The sequence below is a fragment of the Bombina bombina genome, chromosome 6 (assembly GCF_027579735.1).
Source record: "Bombina bombina isolate aBomBom1 chromosome 6, aBomBom1.pri, whole genome shotgun sequence".
Taxonomy (NCBI): Eukaryota; Metazoa; Chordata; class Amphibia; order Anura; family Bombinatoridae; genus Bombina; species Bombina bombina.
Window position 1 is genome coordinate 286,020,637 of NC_069504.1, and position 18,639 is coordinate 286,039,275.

The 18,639-nt window shown below is 35.9% G+C and overlaps 1 protein-coding gene across 1 annotated transcript in view; it reads right to left on the bottom strand.

Moving 5' to 3' along the window:
* The window catches only part of PLXNC1 (plexin C1), a 483,607-nt gene that overhangs the window by 247,049 nt on the left and 217,919 nt on the right, over positions 1-18,639 (bottom strand). Inside the window, exons 15-16 of the mRNA XM_053716896.1 lie at positions 10,219-10,318; positions 8,024-8,131 (exon numbers count right to left, since the gene is read on the bottom strand). Of these exons, the coding sequence (XP_053572871.1) occupies positions 8,024-8,131; positions 10,219-10,318 (208 nt within the window). The remainder of the gene's footprint in view (positions 1-8,023; positions 8,132-10,218; positions 10,319-18,639) is intronic.

The window sequence follows — 18,639 nt, forward strand, 5'->3', positions numbered from 1 at the left end:
ATATATTATATACATTTTTTAATTTTTTTATTTCCACCTTCAGCAATTTTTTGGCGCAATCTATTATCATGTTTCCATTTTATTATTTTGAGGGATTTTTTGGGAATTCCTCTTTTTTTGATTGTTTGTGTGGTCTTCTGCGCTGGTCAAATTTTATCTTTTGAATATCTGCTATTTCCCATTGTTTGATTTCTAGAGGCAGAATGAGTAATACTGAGAATTGTAGTATCTTCAATATGAGAGAAGATTTCTATAGAGACATTTTAGAAAATATTCAAGAAAGAGTACGTAATGGTAATATGGATATTAATGTACATACTATAACGGATATGCTTATAGAACTAGATAAATATTTGAAACTAGAGATGAGATTCAAACTAAAATGTGCGTTTTTTGAAATTTATATCAAAGAGAAACGTGTTCCTCGAGGCCTAAGGCTTAAAACAGAATGTGCCTTTAAAATTGAGGATGAAACATTTAAAAGTAAATGGAGAGACATTTTAAAAGAGGCATCTATAAAATTGATGACTCTTATAAAAGAATATAGACAACAATCATTAATAGAAATTACTGAGAAAATAGATAACTTAGAGGCTAAATTACATCCATATAAAGAAGGAGCAAAATTTAAAGAAAAAAGATAAATTAATTAAATTAGAATTAAAAGATTAATAAAAAATAAGGTATAAAAATTGAAAAGAGATAGGGAAGACTATGAATCTTTACTAATAGTTTAAATGCAGAGCTATATATAACTCATACTTGGAGATGACATACTTCAAATTACACGGATCTAAATTAATCTTTATTAAAAGTTTTTTTATATATTATATACATTTTTTCATTTCCACCTTCAGCATTTTTTTTGCGCAATCTATTATCACTTTTCCGCAAAACTCATAACTACTGCTCTCAGATGGCGGTATGGATCGTGTTGGTATAAGCTGTAACGCAAGCATTTTAGCCTCACCACACAACCTGTAATACTGGCACTATGAAAATCCCATGCAAAAACATCATTTTTTTGAGTGCGGAATGGACGTTGCAGTACAGGCTAAAATGCTTGCGGTATAGCTATACTGACTCGACTCGCAATAGCTGCGTTACTGCCATTACGCTAAAATTGCCATTTTTTTCAGCGTTAAAAGCCGTAGCGCAAAACTCGTAATCTACCTGTTTATTAGGTATATAGAGATGTGTTAGGTTGGCGGATTAGTGGTTAATAGGTTAATTAGATGTATGGGTTGATGGATTAGGGTTTACTATAGTTTATTCATTTTTGCGGTGGGGGATTGCGGTTGACAGGTAGATAGATATTGCGCATGCGTTAGGTTTCGTTATTTTCAGGAGGGAGATAGATATTGTGCATGCATTAGGTGTTAGTTACTATTTTCAGGGGGTTACGGTGCTCACATACTCAGTGCAAGTCTTGCTGCGCCTTCCTATGTCTGGCAAGGAGAAAATGCCTAAGTCCTTGCACTGAATATGTGATACCGATTTGCGACACGGTTCTATGTTAGCTTATGGGAATAAAAATTGTTGGCGACGGGTGAAATATATGCGCCGTATTTATATGCGGCGCTGTATATGTGATACCAAAACAGCGTAAAAACCGGAGTCGCCGGCTTTTGCGGGTGACGCTGCATATATAATCTTGCCCCTATATTCCATTTTTAAATTATCGAAAACAAAAAAATAGAAACAAAAAAGGTGTAACTCATGGAAGAGGTTAAAACATTACAATAAAGAAACAAAAATTAAAAAAAATATATTCTGTAGAGGTGGAAAGGTAAAGGCTATATTATATATATATATATATATATATATATATATATATATACACAGTATATATACTGTATATATATATATATATATATAAAAGTATATATATATATATATTTATTTATTTATTTTTTTGATACCTGTTCAGAATATAGTATGAAAATTAAATATAATTCATAATACAGTTGTACCATTTTAATAATTATTGATAACATTTGTTTAAGAAACAAAACAAAAAAGTAAGTAAGATGAATATATCATAAATATTACAGGATTTGGATCACATGTATTCAGCAATATTTATTCATATCTCATGCTTTTTTCACGTTCTTTGTTTTACTGATATTATAGATTCCTCATCCTGTCACTAAAATGAAATTTAGGGACCCAGTTCCCAGAACATTAAAAGTTCAGTATTTATTTAAAGGGCCACTGTAAGTAAATATTTTCTATGCCTGTTACTAACTAACTACCCCAAATACGCTTTTTATCAATAGCATTTCATTAACATATCTCTACCGTATATTAGAAATCTTGTCTGCAAATTTAATTGTTTTCCAAACCCACTCCGTGGGTATCCTTTGCTCTGTACCAATCCGTTTACAATACCTAGGTTTCAAAATGGCGCTTTAAACACAAAGTTATTGGTTTAAGTATTTTGAACACACAGTGCTGAAAATAGTGGGCAGGATAACGTGACATCATCGGCGAATAAAAGATATAACTTTTAGAACGTTATGAAACTTCGTTTTGGAGAAAATATAGGTCAGTAGGTTTTAATTAATGTTTATTAACTTTAATATGTTAGTTGTTTAGCTTAAAAATTATAACAGAAAGTAATCCTTTAATGTTGGACGGAGATAGCTGATATCCCCCTCTGCATATATTTATTTGTATCTCTTTATTTTTATTAAGATAATATAAATACAAAACAATATATGAGTGTTTATAAAAAGACATTCAGGTTGGTCAAAGATGGCTTTCAAAGCTACATTGTACCGAATAAAGCAACTGCAGACTTATCTAAACAAGTAAAGAATACACCTTTAGAAAGTAAAGCGATAATGTACTGACTTAAAGGGACAGTCTATTCAAACATAAACTTACATGATTCAGATAGTATACAATTTTAAACAACTTTCCAATTTACTTTTCTCATCAAATGTGCTTTGTTCTCTTGGTATACTTTGTTAAAAGCTAAACCTAGGTAGGTTCATATGCTAATTTCTAAGCACTTGAAGGCCGCCTCTTATCTTAGGGCATTTTGACAGTTTTTCACAGCTAGAGGGAATAAGTTTGTGTGTGCCATATAGATAACAATGTGCTCACGCACATGGAGTTACCTAGGAGTCCGCACTGATTGGCTAAAATCCATATCTGTCAAAAGAACTAAAATAAGAGGGAAGTCTGCAGAGACTTGGATTCAAGGTATATTTACAGAGGAAAAAAGTGTATTAATATAACTGAGTTGGTTATGCAAAACTGGGGAAAGGGTAATAAAGGAATTATCTATCTATGTGCCTTTGATTGAATAGTGTCCTATCGCATATATTGTTTTTACTTAACAAAAACTCAAGTTCAAGTGGAGCGTTATTTAACATTTCTACTCGAGCGCTAACTCAGCTAGAAGTAAGCTTTTTGCACAAATCGGGTTGTGCTCGTATTACAAGTTGAAAGTAAAACATTTTCGCTTGCGTGCTAACCTGCTGCGCACATAAAACGGAACTAAGAATAATGCTATCGCGTTAACGTATTATGGAAAATAAATACCCTGCTCGCACGCAGATCTGACCACATATTGTCAAGTGCACTAACCTGACATTAAAATATGAATATTTCACATTCCAATGTTCACATATTAGAATATGTTCTATTTATTCATAAATACATATATATACCTATATATAGATTATTATATATAAGTATAGACATATACTGTGTGTATATATATATATATATATATATATATATATATATATATATATATATATATATATATATATATATATATATATATATATATAGGAATATCTATTTAAAAATACATAGGACATATTTTGCTAAGTGCAGAACATTGGAATGTGAAATATTTACAGTAAATACACAGTACAACAGTTTTTTAAATATGAATATTGCATAAATATGTTTTTACATGTTTTCTTCTTCTTAACTGCATTGGGCTCCAATGCACGTAGATATATGTTTATATATATATATATATATATATATATGTAATATGTGTTTATATGCAAATATACAGTATATCTGTAAATACATAAATACACATATAACTACATATCTGTCCACACAAATAAACACATATATATATATATATATAAATATATATACATACATACATATAAATATATAGACATGTATATGTATGAATCTCTATGTTAAAATCCTTTGCAGTCCTTTTTTCTAACAGCTGAGACGTCATATCTTTGAGCCCTTTTAAATTTTATGTGCAATTTTATTTTTTAATAATTTTTATTAGCGTTATTATGAGTGTAACTGTACTTTGTAATGTATTTTTGATGTGTTTTGTGACACTTTTTTGTTTTGCAAAACAGTTAACCAGACCTCTGAGGACTCGCTAATCATTTAAGCGTAAATTGTGATTGTGCTCACGTGTTCCCATTTACTTTCAACTTGTAATATGAGTGCTACATCTGACGTGCGCAAACAGCCGCGATAAACCCAATATCGTTTGTGCGTAACTGTTAGGGCGCCACTGATAATATGGCCCTAAAGGTATTATTGATATAGGGCTATGCCTATTAGTACTCATGAGAATATTTTAGTATATGCAGTACTGAACAAAATAAATACTGAAGGTAAGTTAAAAGGATCTAAAAGTGCAAAAATAAATTGCTCTAATATATTACAGCATTTTATTTTTTTCATGATTGCTTGCATAATATTATGTGCTTAACCCATGCAAATTGATTAAATACATAGTTAAAGTCAACTCCAGAGCAGCAATGCACTACTGGGAGCTAGCTGAACACATCCAGTGAGTTAATGACAAAGCACAAATGTATGTAGCCACCAGTCAACAGGTAGCTCTAGTGTATGATATGTACCTATTTACAGATACCAGCAGTAGTGGACCTACTCAACAGAGGGCCCTGGTGCAATTTTTTTTTGGCCCCCTAAAGGTAATGCAGTAGAAAGCAATAGTATTAATATACATGCTGCTTTATATTATGATTTTGAGTATATGCAGATAGATGGACTTGCTACCTTCACTAATAAAAGACTCCCCCGCACCTGCACAGGCCTATATATAGATTGTCTTCTATGGGCCCTCCCTAGTGCTTGGGCCCTGGTGCCACTGCACCTGCTGCACCCATGTTAGTTCCGCCTCTGCAAGAGTACAAAGTCATTTTGAAAATAGAAGTGAATTTAAAAGTATCTTAGAATTGCATATACTATCTAAATCATGCAAGTTTAATTTTGACTTTACTATCGTTTAAATAACAGACAATACAATGTGTACCACAAACTATAAATGTGTATTAAACGTGCACCCTTGTTATCATAAACTCTTGAAAAAGCCTTCAGATAGCAGAGGCATTGAGTTACACATAATCACTGTGGAACAGAGTGGGGAGTTGCTGTGTGAATGCAGCTGTCTTGGAGGAGCAGAGAAAAGTAAATCTAAGGTACTCTGAGAGACAGAAGTTCCCTACAGTTACATGCAGATCTTGTTTTGTACATAGTAAGAGTAGGATTACTCTTATTGTAAATAAAAGTGCCTTTGAGTTGTAGATGCGTTGTTTTTTTTTTTGTATTTTAATTCCTTTAAATAACACACACAGTTAGTCCTATCATAAACATACGACACTGCTCACTTTATGATAACTAAACTTTTGTATGGTGGTAAATCCGATAACACATTTCACAATAAATGCATAAGTAAAATAGACAAAGTTAAATGTATGCAAGATGAAGTGATTATATTAAGTAAAATGTGAGGGAGAGCAGGGCATGTCAATTATCTCGAAAGAGCAAGTGTCGGGTCATTTATCATGCCAACTCTGAAGTAGCGAGGATGCTAAAGAAGCAGTTTCTGCTTTTAAAATTTGTGCAGGCCTACACGGCAAACCCTTAAAAGCTGAGAATGCAGCACTATAACCCTTTCCCTTTGTGCAAATCTGATAAAAGTAACAGCAGTGCTAAGGTAAGTTATAGATGGTATTTCGATCTAAACTACTGTGCAAACGTATTAGACAAGAATAAAAAAAATGCTGAAAAGTAAGAATGCTGTAAAAAATAGAAATGTTAATAGTTTATTTGTTTATCAATCAACAAAAATGCAAAGTAAGTGAACAGAAGAAAAAACTAAATCAAATCAATATTTAGCATGACCATCCTTTGTTTTTTATCAAAAGGCATACACCATGGCAAGACTGAGCACAGCAACAAAAGTAGTTATACTACATCAACAAGGTCTCTCCAGGCAAACATTTCAAGGCAGACAGGGGTTTCCAGATGTGCTGTACAAGCTCTTCTGAAGAATCACAAAGAAACAGACAAAGTTGGCGACCATAGACTCAGTGGTTGGCCAAGGAAACAGTGCAGCAGATGAAACATCATGCTTACTTTCCTTCACAATCCGATGTCCAGCAGTACCACCAGCTCAGAATTGGCAGAAACCAGTGGAGCCCTGGTACACCCATCAACAGTCTGGAGAAGTCTGGTCAGAAGTGGTCTTCATGGAAGTCTGGTGGCTCAAAAAGCCAAACCTCCAACATAGAAACAAGGCCAATCAACTCAACTATGCACAAAAACACAGGAACTGGGGTGCAGAAAATGCCAGTAGGTGCTCCGAAATGATGAGTCTAAATTTGAAATATTTGGATGTAACACAAGGTAGCATGGTGGATGTTCCTTGCAAGATTGGTGCTGCATTTCTGCAAATGGAGTTGGGGATTTGGTCAAAATTAAAGTTCACCTCAATGCTGAGAAGTACAGGCAGATACTTAACCATCATGCAATACCATCATGAAGGCATCTGGTTGGCCCCAAATGTATTCTACAGAATGACAGCGACAACAAACATACAGCCAAAGTCATTAAGAACTATCTAGTAAAGCAGAACAAGAAATCTTGGAAGTGACGCTATGGCCCCCACAGAGCTCTAATCTTAATATCATCAAGTCTGTTTGGGGTTACATGAAAAGTCAAAAGCAACTGAGGCTGTCTAAATCCATATAATAATTGTGGTTGGTTCTACCATATGCTTGAGACAACCTACCTGCTGATTTCCTTAAAAAACTTTGTGCAAATTTACCTAGAAGAATTGACGCTGTTTTGAAGGCAAAGGTTGATCAAACCAAATACTGATTTGATTTAGATTTTTCTTCTGTTCATTCAATTTGCATTTTGTTAACTGATAGGAAATAAGTAATTAACATTTCTATTTTTAAAAAGACATTCTTACTTTAAAGCATTTTTCACACATGCCCAAAACTTGTGCACAGCAGTGTATTTTTAAAAAGAGTGTTAGGTGCTACCAAAATAATTCCACTATGAGCAATCTGTTAAAGCTGAGTGGTGGGAGGACCATTTAAGAAACATTTCATTTTTAAATATATGCATAGCATATACTCTCAACTTGGCACTGTGTAACACATGCTCAGGATGCAATAATAATAATAATAATAATAATAATAATAAAAAGTCATTTTTTAATTTAGCATAATTTAAAAGGTTTGACAAATCAAGAGCAGCTTATATTTACACACCTTGAGAAACCTGGTGGAATGATTTTTTCTCCCAAATTCATTTGCTGTTTCCAATCAGAGCTTATGCTACAATATTTCAGAATTTAAAATTATAGTTTTCTGTGGTCTCATGCACAGATATCAGAGTACCATATAAATTGTGAATGGACATTGTGAAAGGAACACAGTAATATTTAAACTTTCATGATTTTGATAGAGCATGCAATAAAAAAAACAACTTCCTACATTACTTTCATTATCGAAATGTGCTCAATCTTTATATATGTACACTTTCTGAGGCACCAACACAGAGCACACAGTATATATTTATATGTGTTTTGTGATTGGTTGATGCTGTCACATGCTTTAAGAAAAAGGAAAAATGGAAGTAACTGACATTTTTCATAGACATCTACTATTGATTTGAAATGCAGAGTGTTGTTGCATTTTTTGATAATGCAATTCTACTGTATTTCATGGTTCATTTAATGTTGTTACATGAGACTTACCATCACGTATTTCCTGTCTAACTTCACATTCCATCAATTCAACTTGTTTCTTCAGATGTTCATTCATTTGATTAGATTTGTATTTGGTCACTAAACAGGCTATTAGTACTATTAATTAAAACAACAAAACAAAGTTAATTTTTATAAGTGTAAACATTGCTGTAAGAATACATATAGCTAAGATACACAATTTGGAGACGGTTCTTAAAGGAATACTAAACCCAAATTTTTCCTTTAATGATTCAGATAGAGAATGCAATTTTAAGCAACTTTCTAATTTACTCTTATTATCAAATGTTATTTGTTCTCTTGTTATCTTTATTTGAAAAGCAGAAATGTAAAGCTTAGGTGCCAGACCATTTTTGGTTCCTTTTTACTTCTGGTATCAAATTTCAGGAGTGTGCACGTGTATTTAGTACTTCATGGCAGCAGTGTTTTGCAACATTATTTGTGGTTTTGTTATACAATGTTGCAAAACACTGCTGCCATAGAGTACAAAATAGAGTACAGAAGCCTACCTAGTTGTACTCTTCAATAAAAGATACTAAGAGAACAAAGGTAATTTTATAAGAGAAGTAAACTGGAAAGTTGTTTAAAATTACATGCTCTATCTGAATCATAAAAGTTTAATTTTGACTTTACTGTCCCTTTAAATTCCTTTTGTTTCATTTAATCATTGATATTAATGACATGTGAACTGAACAGGTAAGAAAGTCTATATAAAAACAAAAAACAAAGCAACATTTGAAATAGCCTAGAAATAGCACTCAAAACAGGGCAAAATGGGTTTTAAGCTGGCCAAGGTGTAACATTTGGAGTATACTGTACAGTATGTACCACATTTTCCCTGTGCAAACTATAAAATATGTTTTTATGCCATGACATCTTGTGATAAATGGGTCATTGTGAGGTTTGCAAATGGATTGAAATGGTTTTGAATATGAAAACCCTACAAAAAAACATGCAATGCACTTCACATGAAAATTCTGGTGGTTTTGAAAGGAATTTTATGCAAGCTTGGATGATTTCCGGCTTGCTTACAATCCATTACCATATAGTATGAGTGCTTTTACTAAATCAAACCCTGCTTCTAGTGGGTTGGAACACCTTAGGAAAAGACGGAATCACCAAAGTCTGGGTACAATATTTTTGAACAGCACTTCCCATGGATTACAATGAAGACCTTGTAAGGATAGTTCTAAATAAAATGACCTTTAGGGAAAGATAGAATGGGCTTATGGAATTTGCATAACACCAATCTAGCTAATGAACCAAGTAAACTATCTCATTGTGTTTCATTAGTTCTGGACAAGGAAGCTCAGTGGTTTCTGTAATGCATAGTTTTTTTTTAATGGTCTTTAAAATGAAAACTAAAAGGAGGAAAAGGAGAGCAAATAAAAAGGGACATGAAACCCAAACAATTTCTCTCATGATTTAGGTAGAACATACAATTTTCCAGTTTACTTTTATTATCAAATTTGCTTCATTCTCTTGGAATCATTTGTTGAAGGAGCAGCAATGCACTACTGGTTTGTAACTGAACACATGGGTGAGCCAATGACAATAGGCATATATATGCAGCCACCAAGCAGCAGCTAGAACCTAGGTTCTTTGTTGCTCCTGAGCTTTCCTAGATAAACCTTTCAGCAAAGGATAACAAGAGAAGGAAGCAAATTAAATAATAGAAGTAAATTGTAAAGTTGTTTAAAATTGTATGCTCTTTCTAAATCATGAACGTCTAATTGTGACTTTACTGATTACTGTCCCTTTAAGTATAATAGAAGACAACAGGTTGTGTGCAAATATATATTCCAGATTCAGTGTAGCTTATTAAAACAGTTAAATCCAAATGCTTGTTATTTGTGTAAATTATTGAAGACTGACAATTCTTATGAGCCATACATAACCTATATGGTTAAACAATACTGCATGATGAAGTACATTTCATAAGTACACATCTGTCACGTGCACTTATTGACTTGGCCACATTGTACTGAGAATTTACTTTAGAGTCTTTAACGTATGAGATATGTATGATATGTATGGTTTAGAATGCAAATCCTATGTCATAGAGTGCATTTTTGATGCAGAATAATTTTTATTTTACTGTTTAGTCTCCCCTGAAAATGTTGTATCTGAGTTGCTAAGATTGACCTTTTTTACTGAAAATGAAAACATGGAATACAAACACTTACCAACTATTGCAACTAAAAAAGGGATAACCACAAGAATGTACAAAGATGATGACTTCCCTTCTTTTGCTTCCAGTGTCACTGTAAATTCTCCCAGTGTAACCTGAAAATTAAAGTACAGCTGTTAATATATATTAATAAATTCTGATGACATTGTTGTTTTTGTTCTTATGATAAAAATATTTGATATGGCCTCTCTCCTTAAAGGGACATTTTGCTTTTCATGCTTTTGCCTGTTTGCCAGTAGAGCTATGTGGGATGTCATTATCACGAACAGCAGGAAGGTGACAGCAAATTCCTTTTATTTCAGTAAAGACTGAGACAAAAATAGACCAGCGACGTTTCTGGATCCTATCCCTCATGCCATCATTGTCATTATCAGCCAGGGTGCAACTGCTTCTACATTATCAGTTGCGTCAAACATACATTTCCTGCTTCTGTCAGTATAAATATAAACAAAATTACTTAACCATTATCCTGTAGAAACCCATTTTAACCCCTTAAGGACTGTTTGGATCAAGGCTATTTTTACATTTCTGCTGTGTTTGTGTTTAGCTGTAATTTTCCTCTTACTGATTAACTGTACCCACACATATTATATACCGTGTTTCTCGCCATTAAATGGACTATCTAAAGATACCATTATTTTCATCATATCTTATAATTTACTATTAATATTTTTTTGTAAAATATGATGAAAAAATGGAAAAAACACACTTTTTCTAACTTTGACCCCCAAAATCTGTTACACATCTACAACCACCAAAAAACACCCATGCTAAATAGTTTCACGATCTTTGCTTTTTTTTGCAAGTTATATGGCAATAAGTACAAGTAGCACTTTGCTATTCCAAACCATTATATTTTTCAAAATTAGACATAGTTAAATTGAAACCCTGATATCTGTCAGGAATCCCTAAATATACCTTGACATGTATATATATTTTTTAGTAGACAACTCAAAGTATTGATCTAGGCCCATTTTGGTATATTTCACGCCACCATTTCACCATCAAATGCGATCCAAAAAAAAAAATTGTTCACTTTTTCACAAACTTTAGGTTTCTCACTGAAATTATTTACAAACAGCTTGTGCAATTAGGGCACAAATGGTTGTAAATGCTTCTCTGGTACCCCCTTTGTTCAGAAATAGCAGACATATATTGCTTTGGCATTGCTTTTTGGTAATTAGAAGGCCCCTAAATGCCACTGCGCACCACACTTCTATTATGGCCAGCAGTAAAGGGGTTAATTAGGAAGCTTGTAGGGAGCTTGTAGGGTGAATTTTAGCTTTAGTATAGTGTAGTAGACAACCCAAAGTATTGATCTAGGCCCATTTTGGTATATTTCATGCCACCATTTCACCGCCAAATGCGATCAAAAAATAAAAATTGTTAACAATTTTAGGTTTCTTACTGAAATTATTTACAAACAGTTAGTGCAATCATGGCAAAAATGGTTGTAAATGTTTCTCTGAGATCCCCTTTGTTCAGAAATAGATGACATATATGGCTTTGGCATTGCTTTTTGGTAATTATATGGCCGCTAAATGCCGCTGCTCACCACACTTGTATTATGCCCAGCAGTGAAGGGGTTAATTATGTAGCCTGTAAGGTTAATTTTAGCTTTAGTGTAGAGATCAGCCTCCCACCTGACACATCCCACCCCCTGATCCCTCTCTGACACTCTCAAACAGCTCTCTTCCCTCCCCCACTTCAGAATTGTCACAGCCATCTTAAAGGGACAGTTTACTGTAAAATAATTTTTCCCTTAATGTGTTTACAATTGCTTTTTTTACCAACTGCAGAGTAAAAAATGTATGAAAATTAGCTTTTTAAGGCTTATTTGTGTATATTAAAGCTCTGATTTTGTGTTTTGAAACCACAACCTAATAAAATAGGTTGAGCTTGTAGGTATAATCCGATCTCATTACTGTATCACATTGTGCAAATATACCTGCTTCTTTATCTTATATCTGTCCTTAAAACAATCACCAGTACTTTGAGAGAGCAATGGAAAATCAACATTGTATTACCTTATCTCTGCTATATCACACTGGGAGTGAAATTTCTTCTGCTGGCTGTGTTTACAAAGCTTATCTATAGCTGGTACGCGCGGCCACAAACTTTCAGAATAGGTGGGGATACCACATGCTAAATCAACAATTTCAAATGCCAATATAAGGGTAAAGGAGCTACTTGTAAACAATTTAATACACTCCAGCAGGTAAAGTGGATCATTGGGAACAAATTAAAGGGGAGAAAATTTTTGAGTAAACTGTCCCTTTAAGTACTGGCAGAAAGAATGATGATTTAGGGAAACTAAAAACCTTAATATTATCCACAGTGGGACATAATCACAATCCAGTATAAAAATTATATTTAGTGAGATTTAGTGAGATAGAACAGTAAAATAATTTAGTTTGTGTAACTTGGAATCATCTGAATCAACATACCACATACAGAACTTGCGAATTTACAAATCAAATCTGAAACTAATGCATCTGAATATATTCGAATTTGAATGGATCCAAAATGAAGTTCTAAAAAATCCAAATCGTTCCGAAATTAACCAAAACAAATTATTCTGCTGTGCACGTCTGCCAGAGTCTAAAGTGAGATCACTATTCATAAGTGTGACAGTGTAGCAGTATCAGAGAGTAAAGTGAGAGCACTATTAGCAGGTGTTACAGTGCAGCAGTACCAGAGAGTAAAGTGAGAGCACTATTTACTAGTGTGACAGTGCAGCAGTACTAGAGAGTAAAGTGAGAGTACTATTTATGGGTGTGACAGTGCAGCAGTACTAGAGAGTAAAGTGAGAGCAATATTTACGGGTCTGACCGTGCAGCAGTACCAGAGAGTAAAGTGAGAGTACTATTAACAAGTGTTACAGTGCAGCAGTACCAGAGAGTAAAGTGATAGCACTATTTACCAGTGTGACAGTGTATCAGTACCAGAGAGTAAAGTGAGAGCACTATTTACCAGTGTGACAGTGCAGCAGTATCAGAGAGTAAATTGAGAGCACTATTTACGAGTGTGACAGTGCAGCAGTACCAGAGAGTAAAGTGAGAGCACTATTTACGAGTCTGACAGTGCAGCAGTACCAGAGAGTAAAGTGAGAGCACTATTTATGGGTGTGACAGTGCAGGAGTATCAGAAAGTATTTATGACTGTAACAGTGCATCAGTACCAGAAAGTAAAGTAACAGTACTATTTATAAGCTTGACAGTGCAGTAGTACCAGAAAGTAAAGTAACAGTACTATTTATGAGTGTGAGAGTGCAACAGTATCAAGGAGTAAAGTGAGAGCACTGTTTATGAGTGTGACAGTGCAGCAGTACCAGAGAGTAAAGTGAGCGCACTATTTACCAGTGTGACAGTGCAGCAGTACCAGAGAGTAAATTGAGAGCACTATTTATAAGTGTGACAGTGCAGCAGTAACAGAGAGTAAAGTGAGAGCACTATTTACGAGTGTGACAGTGCAGCAGTACCAGAGAGTAAAGTGAGAGCACTATTTATGGGTGGGACAGTGCAGGAGTATCAGAAAGTAAAGTAACAGTACTATTTATGAGTGTAACAGTGCAGCACTGCAGCAGTACCAGAAAGTAAAGTAACAGTACTATTTATGAGCTTGACAGTGCAGTAGTACCAGAAAGTAAAGTAACAGTACTATTTATGAGTGTGACAGTGCAGCAATATCAAGGAGTAAAGAGAGAGCACTGTTTATGAGTGTGACAGTGCAGCAGTACCAGAAAGTAAAGTGAGCGCACTATTTACCAGTGTGACAGTGCAGCAGTACCAGAGAGTAAATTGAGAGCACTATTAAGAGTGTCATAGTGCAGCAGTACCAGAGAGTAAAGTGAGAGCACTATTTATGGGTGTCACAGTGCAGCAATACCAAAGAGAAAATTGAGAGCACTATTTATGGGTGTGACAGTGCAGCAGTACCAGAGAGTTAAGTGAGAGCACTATTTACGGGTGTGACAGAGCAGCAGTACCAGAGAGTAAAGTGAGAGCACTATTTACAAGTGTGACAGTGCAGCAGTACCAGAGAGTAAAGTGAGAGCACTATTTACAGGTGTGACAATGCAGCAGTACCAGAGAGTAAAATAAAGTGAGAGCACTATTTACGGGTGTGAAAGTGCAGCAGTACCAGAGAGTAAAGTGAGAGCACTATTTATGGGTGTCACAGTGCAGCAGTACCAGAGTGTAAAGTGTGAGCACTATTTATGGGTTTGACAGTGCAGCAGTACCAGAGAGTAAATTGAGAGCACTATTTATGGGTGTGACAGTGCAGGAGTACCAGAAAGTAAAGTAACAGTACTATTTATGAGTGTGACAGTGCAGCAGTACCTGAGAGTAAAGTGAGAGTACTATTTATGAGTGTGACAGTGCAGCAGTACCAGAAAGTATAGTAACAGTACTATTTATGAGATTGACAGTGCAGCAGTACTATAAATAAAGTAACAGTACTATTTATGAGTGTGACAGTGCAGCAGTACTAGAGAGTAAAGTAAGAGTACTATTTATGGGTGTGACAGTGCAGCAGTACTAGATAGTAAAGTGAGAGCACTATTTACAAGTGTGACAGTGCAGCAGTACCAGAGAGTAAAGTGAGCGTACTATTTATGGGAGTCACAGTGCAGCAGTACCAGAGAGTAAAGTGAGAACACTATTTACGAGTGTGACAGTGTAGCAGTACTAGAGAGTAAATTGAGAGCACTATTTACGAGTCTGACAGTGCAGCAGTACCAGAGAGTAAAGTGAGAACACTATTTACGAGTGTGACAGTGCAGCAGTACCAGAGAGTAAATTGAGAGCACTAATTACGGGTCTGACCGTGCAGCAGTACCAGAGAGTAAAGTGAGAGCACTATTTACCAGTGTGACAGTGCAGCAGTACTAGAGTTTAAAGTGAGAATACTATTAACAAGTGTTACAGTGCAACAGTACCAGAGAGTAAAGTGAGAGCACTATTTACCAGTATGACAGTGTATCAGTACCAGAGAGTAAAGTGACAACACTATTTACCAGTGTGACAGTGCAGCAGTATCAGAGAGTAAATTGAGAGCAATATTTACGAGTGTGACAGTGGAGCAGTACCAGAGAGTAAAGTGAGAGCACTTTTTACGAGTGTGACAGTGCAGCAGTACCAGAGAGTAAAGTGAGAGCACTATTTATGGGTGTGACAGTGCAGGAGTATCAGAAAGTAAAGTAACAGTACTATTTATGAGTGCAACAGTGCAGCAGTACCAGAAAGTAAAGTAACAGTACTATTTATGAGCTTGACAGTGCAGCAGTACCAGAAAGTAAAGTAACAGTACTATTTATGAGTGTGACAGTGCAGCAGTACTAGAGAGTAAAGTGAGAGTACTATTTATGGGTGTGACAGTGCAGCAGTACTAGAGACTAAAGTGAGAGCACTATTTACGAGTGTGACAGTGCAGCAGTACTAGAGACTAAAGTGAGAGCACTTTTTACGAGTGTGACAGTGCAGTAGTACTAGAGAGTAAAGTGAGAGGACTATTTACGAGTGTGACAGTGCAGCAGTACCTGAGAGTAAAGTGAGAGCACTATTTACGAGTGTGACAGTACAGTAGTAACAGAGAGTAAAGTGAGAGCACTATTTACGGGTGTGACAGTGCAGTAATAGCAGAGAGTAAATTGAGAGCACTATTTACGGGTCTGACAGTGCAGCAGTACCAGAGAGTAAAGTGAGAGCACTATTTACCAGTGTGTCAGTTCAGCAGTACTAGAGAGTAAAGTGAGAGCATTATTTACAGGTGTGACAGTGCAACAGTATCAGAGAGTAAAATGAGAGCACTATTTACCAGTGTGAAAGCGCAGTAGTACCAGAGAGTAAAGTTAGAGCACTATTTACGAGTGTGACAGTGCAGCAATACCAGAGAGTAAAGTGAGAGCACTATTTACCAGTATGACAGTGTATCAGTACCAGAGAGTAAAGTGACAACACTATTTACCAGTGTGACAGTGCAGCAGTATCAGAGAGTAAATTGAGAGCAATATTTATGGGTGTGACAGTGCAGGAGTATCAGAAAGTAAAGTAACAGTACTATTTATGAGTGCAACAGTGCAGCAGTACCAGAAAGTAAAGTAACAGTACTATTTATGAGCTTGACAGTGCAGCAGTACCAGAAAGTAAAGTAACAGTACTATTTATGAGTGTGACAGTGCAGCAGTACCAGAGAGTAAAGTGAGAGCACTATTTACAGGTGTGACAATGCAGCAGTACCAGAGAGTAAAGTGAGAGCACTATTTACGGGTGTGAAAGTGCAGCAGTACCAGAGAGTAAAGTGAGAGTACTATTTATGGGTGTCACAGTGCAGCAGTACCAGAGTGTAAAGTGTGAGCACTATTTATGGGTTTGACAGTGCAGCAGTACCAGAGAGTAAATTGAGAGCACTATTTATGTGTGTGACAGTGCAGGAGTACCAGAAAGTAAAGTAACAGAACTATTTATGAGTGTGACAGTGCAGCAGTACCTGAGAGTAAAGTGAGAGCACCTTTTACGAGTGTGACAGTGCAGCAGTACCAGAGAGTAAATTGAGAGCACTATTTATGGGTGTGACAGTGCAGGAGTACCAGAAAGTAAAGTAACAGAACTATTTATGAGTGTGACAGTGCAGCAGTACCTGAGAGTAAAGTGAGAGCACCTTTTACGAGTGTGACAGTGCAGCAGTACCAGAGAGTAAAGTGAGAGCACTATTTATATGTGTGACAGTGCAGCAGTACCAGAGAGTAAAGTCAGAGCACTTTTTACGAGTGTGAAGAGTCTAGCAGTACCAGAGAGTAAAGTGAGAGTACTATTTATGAGTGTGACAGTGCAGCAGTACTAGATAGTAAAGTGAGAGTACTATTTATGGGTGTGACAGTGCAACAGTATTAGATAGTAAAGTGAGAGCACTATTTACGAGTGTGACAGTGCAGCAGTACATGAGAGTAAAGTGAGAGTACTATTTACGGGTGTGACAGTGCAGCAGTACCAGAGAGTAAAGTGAGAGCACTATTTACGTGTGTGACAGTGCAGCAGTACCTGAGAGTAAAGTGAGAGTACTATTTATGAGTGTGACAGTGCAGCAGTACCAGAAAGTATAGTAACAGTACTATTTATGAGATTGACAGTGCAGCAGTACTATAAATAAAGTAACAGTACTATTTATGAGTGTGACAGTGCAGCAGTACTAGAGAGTAAAGTAAGAGTACTATTTATGGGTGTGACAGTGCAGCAGTACTAGATAGTAAAGTGAGAGCACTATTTACAAGTGTGACAGTGCAGCAGTACCAGAGAGTAAAGTGAGAGTACTATTTATGGGAGTCACAGTGCAGCAGTACCAGAGAGTAAAGTGAGAACACTATTTACGAGTGTGACAGTGTAGCAGTACTAGAGAGTAAATTGAGAGCACTATTTACGAGTCTGACAGTGCAGCAGTACCAGAGAGTAAAGTGAGAACACTATTTACGAGTGTGACAGTGCAGCAGTACCAGAGAGTAAATTGAGAGCACTAATTACGGGTCTGACCGTGCAGCAGTACCAGAGAGTAAAGTGAGAGCACTATTTACCAGTGTGACAGTGCAGCAGTACTAGAGTTTAAAGTGAGAATACTATTAACAAGTGTTACAGTGCAACAGTACCAGAGAGTAAAGTGAGAGCACTATTTACCAGTATGACAGTGTATCAGTACCAGAGAGTAAAGTGACAACACTATTTACCAGTGTGACAGTGCAGCAGTATCAGAGAGTAAATTGAGAGCAATATTTACGAGTGTGACAGTGGAGCAGTACCAGAGAGTAAAGTGAGAGCACTTTTTACGAGTGTGACAGTGCAGCAGTACCAGAGAGTAAAGTGAGAGCACTATTTATGGGTGTGACAGTGCAGGAGTATCAGAAAGTAAAGTAACAGTACTATTTATGAGTGCAACAGTGCAGCAGTACCAGAAAGTAAAGTAACAGTACTATTTATGAGCTTGACAGTGCAGCAGTACCAGAAAGTAAAGTAACAGTACTATTTATGAGTGTGACAGTGCAGCAGTACTAGAGAGTAAAGTGAGAGTACTATTTATGGGTGTGACAGTGCAGCAGTACTAGAGACTAAAGTGAGAGCACTATTTACGAGTGTGACAGTGCAGCAGTACTAGAGACTAAAGTGAGAGCAATATTTACAGGTGTGACAGTGCAGCAGTACCAGAGAGTAAAAAGAGAGCACTTTTTACGAGTGTGACAGTGCAGTAGTACTAGAGAGTAAAGTGAGAGGACTATTTACGAGTGTGACAGTGCAGCAGTACCTGAGAGTAAAGTGAGAGCACTATTTACGAGTGTGACAGTACAGTAGTAACAGAGAGTAAAGTGAGAGCACTATTTACGGGTGTGACAGTGCAGTAATAGCAGAGAGTAAATTGAGAGCACTAT